General features: G+C 34.8%; 1 protein-coding gene across 2 annotated transcripts; it reads right to left on the bottom strand.

The window, feature by feature from the left end:
• Nucleotides 1-674: 674 nt before the first annotated feature.
• Nucleotides 675-7,947, bottom strand: LOC120328267 (uncharacterized). 2 transcript variants are annotated; one of them, XM_039394706.2, is made up of 6 exons: nucleotides 7,684-7,947; nucleotides 7,396-7,446; nucleotides 5,753-5,866; nucleotides 2,669-2,867; nucleotides 2,274-2,406; nucleotides 675-1,987 (listed from the first exon to the last, which is right to left on the bottom strand). In XM_039394706.2, the coding sequence occupies exons 1-5, from the start codon at nucleotides 7,892-7,894 to the stop codon at nucleotides 2,283-2,285; spliced, it is 699 nt and encodes a 232-aa protein (XP_039250640.2). In that variant the 5' UTR covers nucleotides 7,895-7,947; the 3' UTR covers nucleotides 675-1,987; nucleotides 2,274-2,282. The 2 variants fall into 2 exon arrangements, with proteins under 2 accessions (XP_039250640.2, XP_039250639.2); XM_039394705.2 differs by having other exon boundaries at nucleotides 675-2,406.
• Nucleotides 7,948-8,927: the final 980 nt, after the last annotated feature.

Below are 8,927 nucleotides of genomic sequence, written 5' to 3'. Positions count from 1 at the left end.
TCCCAAGTATTCGAGATTCGATTCGAAATAAAAATTCGATTCTGGAATCATCAGGTATTCGAAAATGCCCAGCCCTGATCGTGACTAAGTCAACGAGATTTACTCTCGGTATATGGTTATCAATAAAAAAAAGTCGTACAGAAAGCATCTTCGCTGCTAAACTACGTAGCTATTATCGTATGCGTGAGTAACGAAAAATAATTTCAGTCTTCTTCAGTGAGTACATGCACATACTCTTTGAAACACCGTTTCATTGGAACTTTGGGAATTTTAATCCTTACCTTTGGTTTCCTTTTCTCTCACTATCTCTGGTTAGCTTTTATCATTTTATCGCCTGTTGCGCTGACCACATACGCAACGTAGACTACGTTATTGTGGGGAAGCAACCTTGGACTGTGGTAATTTATTGGCATCGGGGACCATCGGAACATTTACTCAATGAGCCAATTGGGCAAGAGACGATGAATCGTGTGGTAATCTCAATAGAAGACAACTTTCCTCCGTTCGACATCCACCTCATTATTCGATTTCTAATCTCATGGGCAGAAAATATCTTCTTCTTTTACGACGTGACATCAAATTCAACAATCATTAGAAAGTAAACCCACCTAGCAGTTTCTATAAACTCACAATCTCCTAATGCAAAAGACAACACCATAACATAATCGAGACAATTAGTTCATAAGCAGTTTTTTGGGGCCGCGACAAAGAAAATTTGACACAATATAGTATAAAACAATTAAAACTCAAATACAAAGTAAAACAGAGCACAAGATATTTCTTTGTCAAGTATGAGCCGATCTAATTGTGAGTAATAATGACAACGCACAGCTGCAGGCTGTTAATAATAATTCTTCGAGTTTTACTAAGAGAATTTACAGAAGACTCCAATATCGAGAATATCTCAAGTAAATTACAAGTGACAAATCTCCTACGCGAGTTGCAAAAAATTATCAAATCAGTAGTCCCTGTAACATACTTTCCCTGTTAAGTGTTGCAGAAGAGTTTTCAAAAACTTATACTTACTGAAAATTTACAAATGAATCATGCGATGTCAATCACGAAAAGCTGGTTTTGCACCAGACTCACCTACTGTCAAAATAACAACAAATCTATTTCGAATTGTCTTGGAAATTACTATGCAAGCAATACAACAAATTCTCTAGCTAAAACAAATTATTCATAAGTTCATTGAATAGATAGATATACAGCAAGTTCAACCAAGGCTGTTAACAATTTGATTTTATCATGGTAAAACAAAACGTCTGTCATAAAAACAACTTCACACAAAGATATATATACATTAGATGCGGCCAAACATAAAAATGTAAAACAACCTAAGTGGGTACGAGTTGAGTTTTTAAAAACGACACCTTAGTAGAGTATCAAACATTCCATATTTTCACTAAACTATAGATCGCACTCAATTCAAAAAGCAATAAAACATTTAGGTAACAACGAATAGTATAATTTTCAAGATTTGTATCGGAAGTCACGAACTGAATATCCATATTATTGAAACATTCAATGAAGTGTTTAAACTATTAGCAGGTTGAAAATTATCCTCTTACAATTTTGAAAACGACCTTTTGTTAAAAGAACAGCAATAATCGGTTGCCTTTGCAATGATTGTGCAATCAAAATCAAGTTGTGTATGAATAGCCGTAGTAATGTTCCATACCTATTGACAATGACATCCTGATAACTTTAAGTCGAGGTAACAATCATTTTAGAACAAATTACTATGTACTCCATCAGTTAACTTCTAAAACAAACAACACAAAAAAATACAAACTTCATTATACAATGTAACTACGAACTACCAAATATCAGCGTTACCAAATTTAGCTTGAAAAATTCTAAAAAAAGTTCTTCGAGGTTGTTCTATTGAATACTTTTTGTTCAGCTTTACGACAAAAACATAATCAGCTTCAGGATGATCACAAAAAAACAATTCATTCCATCAGCCCGAAGCGTATGAATGACCCTGAATAAAATTGATTGGCACAAATAATCACATATATATATATAACATCGCAACTACTTGGTTTCAATAATAAACCCTAAAGTTCCGCAGCCCCATACTGCCTTCATATACAACTGATAGTCAACGATAAGTACAAGTGGTACGTTCTCCCAAAAATCTTTGATAGGCTCGCTTTCACCTGTGTTTGACAAAAAACTCATACCACTGTTAAATACAGTAGTATGAGCGAAAAACACAGGAAAATTATGCGACAAAACACGGCATTGAGAGCAATCGAATACCGTACAAATGATTCTTAGTCAGCTTCTTCTTCATCTTCTCCATCCTTGGGATCAGATTCGTACGGAGCTTGATCTTGTTCCGCATATTGATCCTCTTCCTGATCACAATCACGAGCAAAGTGGCCCTCCTTATTACACCTAAGATACATGAATATATTTAGAGGCACAAATTAAAAAATGGTTTTTAATACGAATTTGTATATATATTTACATTATTATTCAATTCAAGTAAATACCTAACAGAAAATTTCAAGACTAGCGCAAAACTGATTAAAAACATCACATAACGTTTTTTTTTGTGCATGGTGAAAAGTATAACATTGAATATTCTTGTACAGGAATTTTAAACCACTAATACCCAACTACAATTCAGTATAAATGAGATATCATCTGCTATTACCTGTAGCACACCATAGATGGGCATGCAAATTTCAGATGCCCTGGTTTTCCACAGTTGAAACAAGTCTTTTCACGTTCATAAGGAACGTTTTCTTCTGGGCAATCGCGGGAAGAATGGCCAAGCTTCTTGCAACGGAAACATTCCTTTTCCTCAGTGCAGTCACGAGAAACATGTCCTGGCTTGCGGCAATTGTAGCAAACTAAATGGATAGAGATAGTAACTAAGCATAATTTCTTAATGGAATAACTGATTAGTAGTAACTACATTGGTTGTCAATGAGAAACCAACAAGAAAAATTGACTTTGATAAAGCGGGAATGTCATCAGTTTTGTATTTTAGTTATATCACGTTCTTGACCAAAATGGCTGCTGAAATCATTATTTTTCAACGCTGGAAAATGACTAATAATTCTTGTATTGATACTCCCTTAGTAGTGCCCCATATTTTTGACAACATTTATTTTTAAATTGAGAGTCCGAGCTAATATTCTTCCAAATATATTTTATCAAGCATTTTTCTAGTTTTGACTGTTTCCTTATTAATACTATTCACACAGACTCACACTTAACCCATATAAATACGGTAAAATATTAATCTGACAGTAAAATGAAGGAGTGATCGGACAAATACTCCAACACAACAATGAAATAAAATGTCAACAAGATATTAGGGATGCGACAAGATTCGGACTCGTGCTCGGATTCGTGGCCGAATCTCTCGTAATTTGATACTCGGATTCGGCCCGAGTCTTTGATGATTTTACCCGAGTCCGGGATATCATACGTCACGCGATAGTCAATTGCAGACTGGTGGCGTATTCGACGAGAAATTCAACTTTTTCGTTCTGTTTTGCCACGAGACTGTCCAGTCTATTTTCTCTACGGTGAAATTAAAACTAGGCGCCAAAACTACAAATTCACGACGCCGTAGGAACAAAAAAATGTCAGCGAAAGTCAGCTGAATAAATTCCAGTGTTGCGCGTGTAGCTTGCCTTCCAGTGCCAGACGTCGTTTAGTGAATGTTTACCACGTCCTATTTCAAGCATATACTTGCTAATCCTCTAACAGTGATTAATCCGCAATCAGCGGTAACCATATCGCGCTGTTCGCCTTTTATCGTTCCATAAATGATCTAGCTATTTCCGGAGAGAAACAAATGTTAGAAATAAAACGATAAAATAGTGAAAATTACGGTCTTTTAAGAGAAAAGTACAACTCGCAGATGTCAGTGGCGTTACAATAGTATGTATGTACAAAAACAATCTCGCAAGTCGCATCGATTAAATGTGCATAAATTTGGAAACTATTACTCGTGGTAATTGAAAGTTAATCGGGCCGACTTTTTATTTTTATTCAATAATTATTTAAATACACTGCGATTAGTGACGGGCAAAATCGAATTTTTCCTGATCGAATAATTCGACTACCGTATTTTTTTTAATTTACCGATAGTAGAAAATTACTAGAAGACTGGAGACTCGATAACAACGCGGCGTCTTTACTTCTTATCCGTAATTTTATCACAATCGTGAATTGTTTTTTTGTCACCGCGATCGGTTCGGCGACCGACATCCTAATTATGGTTGGTAAACTATATTTTTTAAGCACCCTTTTTCACTATCAGTTCTCACGCAACGCCGGACATTGAAGTTTCGTTTTTATATTTCTGGCAGAAGTGTGAGTACAAATCGGCGAAGATATTAAAGACAGCTATTAATTAGTGAATTCATAAATATATTAATTTTATTCTGGCCTCATCTTCTGGATTTGATCTTCCATATCACAGTTTGTAAATTACGGTCCCTATTTTAAGCGAACAATACCTATCGTGGCTGTGTTATTTTAATATTAGATAATAAATAAAAACTCCGGAAATTTACCATTGCGTGCTGTTTCGAGTTATGGCATTTCTACCTAGTCGAAACAATATTTCCATATAATACATAATTTACCTGCCTCACTTAATCTGATTTGACGTTTCTAAATGTGAAAAGGTGTTGGCGCGCTTTATGCAAAATTGGCAATTGTTAAGATAACGATAGGCGCAGAAAGAAAACCATAATAATTCTCATTTATCGTTTCTGTCTGTTAGCGAGAGTCGTATGTGAATTCTTACTCATAACTCTCACTTCTAAATTAATGTTAATGAAATTTGATTTTGCTTTTCAAAGCGCCGTTATTTATATTAATGAAAATGATTGTGTCATACAGCCGTAACTTGGCATATAACACATTTCGCCTTTTGCGTCTCTCTTATTGAATCAAAATCAACAATTACACATTCTTATTTTCCGCGGATTCGACAATAGCTATTGATGGTTTTCAAACGAAGAATAGCTAGCTATTTTGTTACGATATATTTATAAGATACATTTATTCGATGCTTCCACAGTTGGCAATTCTTTATTAATATCTCAATTATCACGGAGATGGGCGTCTGTATCAGCGCTGACTAAAAAAGATAACATATGAGTAAAAATTTCCCATAAAAAATTTGTTCCAAACGTGTGGGTTATGGCCCGTATTTATCGTGACAGAACACGAGCGCGGCGTCTTCAGCAGTCGACGCGGCGGTCGATCAGAGTTACGTAACAAAGTATTCCTTCGACGAGGAATATGACCTATTTATTCTAATTTAAACTAGTCGCTCAGAGAATGATCGCCTCGAAACAATAGTGTTTATGTGCAACGTTTTTAAATTACATAGTCTTTTCATACAGAATGTTTAAATTACGGCCAATATACGAGAACAACAGCATCACTTTAGGTATTTGTTTCATAGCTATGTAAAAGTATTGGACTCGGGACTCGGACACGAGTCCAGCACAGATACTCGGGATTCGGCCGAGCCGAACCTTTTTGGATTCGTCGCATCCCTACAAGATATCCAAGTTTTTCTTAGGCTGTCAATGTATTTCAATTTAAAAATTTGTTTAAAATCCCAAACATAAAACTGAAATTTTGCAATTTTTCATGTATCGGTAATTGAATTTTTCACTGCAATTTCCCAGCCCAAACTTATTACCGGTATATTCTTGAAATCCAATTATTTGTTGAGCTTGACGTCAGAAATTTTTTAACTTACTGTCCTCCTCAGTTGTGCAATCACGAGCCCTATGGCCAGGGTCACCACAGCGATAACAATGGTCATTCGATGGTCTTCCACCACGACGTGGACCGCTTCCTGGTACACTCTCATCTTCAATAAAGAAACATTGAATATATATATATATATATTTACATTGAAACAGCCAAATCAAATACCTTATTTATTGAGTGTGCAAAAAAAACATTCCAAAATCTATCCAATATATTCAATTTGTGGCAAATTTGATCCTATCCAAGGACTAAATCACCACAAGGTAATTATCGAGATCTTATTAATAATACATATAGAGTAACATTATTAGGCATGATACTTGTCAGCTTTTTAGTGTTTCATTGCCAAATGGCAACAGATATGGGCCATTCCAAGCAAAAGTTGAATTCCATCAATTTTTTAAAAAGTGTAGTGAAAGTAATTTTTTTTATTTTTGATATCAAAAGACATTGGAATTTTTTTGGACTGCATTCATTTCATCGAACAATTTAAAATTTCACCCAGGTTTTTGATGGTTTATAAAAAATGGCCTGAAATGTAGAAATTTTGGTATAATTGACATATTTCGTGATGATTCCTGACACAAAGTGTTTGATTGTGTGGTACAGTTATTTCATATGGAATTGACGCACTGGATTTAAGTTAATAAAGTTTAAATGTTTGCAGTGCTGTAGGACATTTCTTCACCCATTTAACGATTTAATACCAGAATTTTAAGAGATGATAGAGGCCGCTATTCCGAAGTGGAAAAATGTCCTGTAGTGTCACATACAATATGCACATTATTGGCATGGATTTTCAGTGTTACATTGAGTAACTTGAGCAACACATAGAGGGGTAGTTCAGCTACTGCACCAGAAAATATTATGGGCTCCTCCTACTGTACCATCGCAAAAATTTACAGCACAACACAACGTACTGTTAGTGCATGGTGGATTTGCCGTCCTGTAGTGACACGCTATATTTTACTAAATTTTTTTTATCTACTAAGTAAGGTTGGGTGTAACTTTTGTGCAATTTTTTACATGTTCAATAAAGCAACTGATTGGACAATGAAACAAAACATGTAGCTGAAAATGTGAAAATATATTGAATTTAACAACATGCAAAATTTCTGGAATTGTCCTGTAGTGTCACTTGGAATAGCCCATATAGAGAAAAGATAATTATAATAAAGGTAATCAGAATTGAATATTATCTGAACAATATTCGAATTGTTAAAAATCTTTTTGGAAGACCATTAATTTAAAATTTTACTCCCAATCAAACTCCTCAAACAATATTTCATATTGTTGACAACCTTAAAAAATCCCATTGACCTAGATTTTCAAAAACCCTAATTCAATATGTATGCCATAGAAATAACAAGACTTTTCTTTCGAAAAAATTAGACAAGACAAGGTGCAGACTCAAGGTCAATAAAATTTACCAAAAACATATATTTGTTGTAGTGTATATTCACAAATAAATGCAAAAAAAATCCATGTTATTAATGCAAAGTTTATTACTGATGTCTCAGTCAATGCTGAGCAATTAAATAACCATATACGTAAAGCTGTTGAATCACACCGAATTTCAACAATATCAGATCATTTTTGTTAAGGTATGAAAAGCAAAATAAAACTCACTTGTGCAGTCACGAGCAAAGTGGCCTGCCATTCCACAACGGTAGCATTTGGCTGAAATACAAAAATATCAATATGATGAAAATTGAAATAAGCATCACACAAAATAAAACAAAGAACAATTGCGGGATTATAGCCAAAATTAGTGTCCCTACTACCATATGGAGAATATAATATACTACAAAATCATGACTGCCTCATTTTCTTCATTGATAGATGATACACAGAGTATGACAATACCAGTATAACAACTTTAAACAAAACAAAAAACACAAGAATAATAGATTTTACTTGATTGGTATGACGAACCACCGCCATATCTACCACGTCCTCTCCCTCTTCCACGATATCCTCCACGTCCACGATATTCACTCCGATATCCTCCTCTATCATCTCCTGCTTCAGTAGAAGTACATTCTCGGGCAATATGACCAGGTAGACCACATTTGTAACAGTTGCCTGACTGTTGTTGCGATCCAGCACCTTGTACTCTTCCTGGCATCGTTATTAGTTGAACAACTATTTTACATACACTGTGTGAAATATACAGAATTTGTGATTAAATAAAAATCAGTTCATGATAAATAGATGAATATATTATATAATGCTAAAAGCGCCATTTTTTATGACCCATTGATCAATACAGACTCAAATGTTAAGTATTTTATTCTTGAGAAACGAGATTACTAGCAGGCTTTCTGTTTTGGTCTTATTACTTACTGCAGTACAGCATAGTTCACCATTACCAGATTACAGAGACAAGCCTGGCGCATATGATACATCTGCCGTCTGCCAGACGCCCTCGTTTCAGAGACAAATAAATTGTTTGTTTCACTGAAACAAATGTTGGGACATCTTGGAATCAAAAAACTGTAGTCTACTGGTAAAAATGTGACACATGGAAAACAGCATGAAATGCTCTACTGCTTTATGGCCATTTAAAATACAGAAATATCCTACTTATGACTGTATTACGGTACCGGTAGGTCCCTTGTGCAGTTGTGATAAGCCATAGATTATATTTTCTTGGTTACCGGTACAGTACCGTACTGCCATACGGTATTTCTCTGATTCCATAATCTTTATATACCAATCTGTACACGAGTTTTAACAGCGTTTCATGCTAACAAACATCAATCTACCGGCACTGATAGATCTGTACCGGTATATAGGCTACAAACTCTGATTGCTGGATTGTTTAAATATACCGTAACCGTATAAAGATTATCCTATTTGTCTTTCAATTTATAAAAGCTTGTTCTAAACACTGCATATACATCCACACAAAATAGGAATATTACAATCTGTTCTGTAGAGTCGGAGAGTTTTTGCTTTACAAATACCGTACCGTGCCAGCATCAATTTGAAATAATCAAAAATTTTGGTCTATACAGCTATACGAACAACCACACAGAATCGATGCTAAAACTATACCAGAAATCAATTCAACGTTCAAAATTATTCATTTTCACTATTTATTGAACGACTAACAACTTGTCATCGATGTTTTAGAATAGTAATAAATCGAAAATTCC

Source organism: Styela clava, chromosome 7 (assembly GCF_964204865.1).
Source record: "Styela clava chromosome 7, kaStyClav1.hap1.2, whole genome shotgun sequence".
Taxonomy (NCBI): Eukaryota; Metazoa; Chordata; class Ascidiacea; order Stolidobranchia; family Styelidae; genus Styela; species Styela clava.
This window is presented reverse-complemented; position numbering and strand designations above follow the sequence as displayed.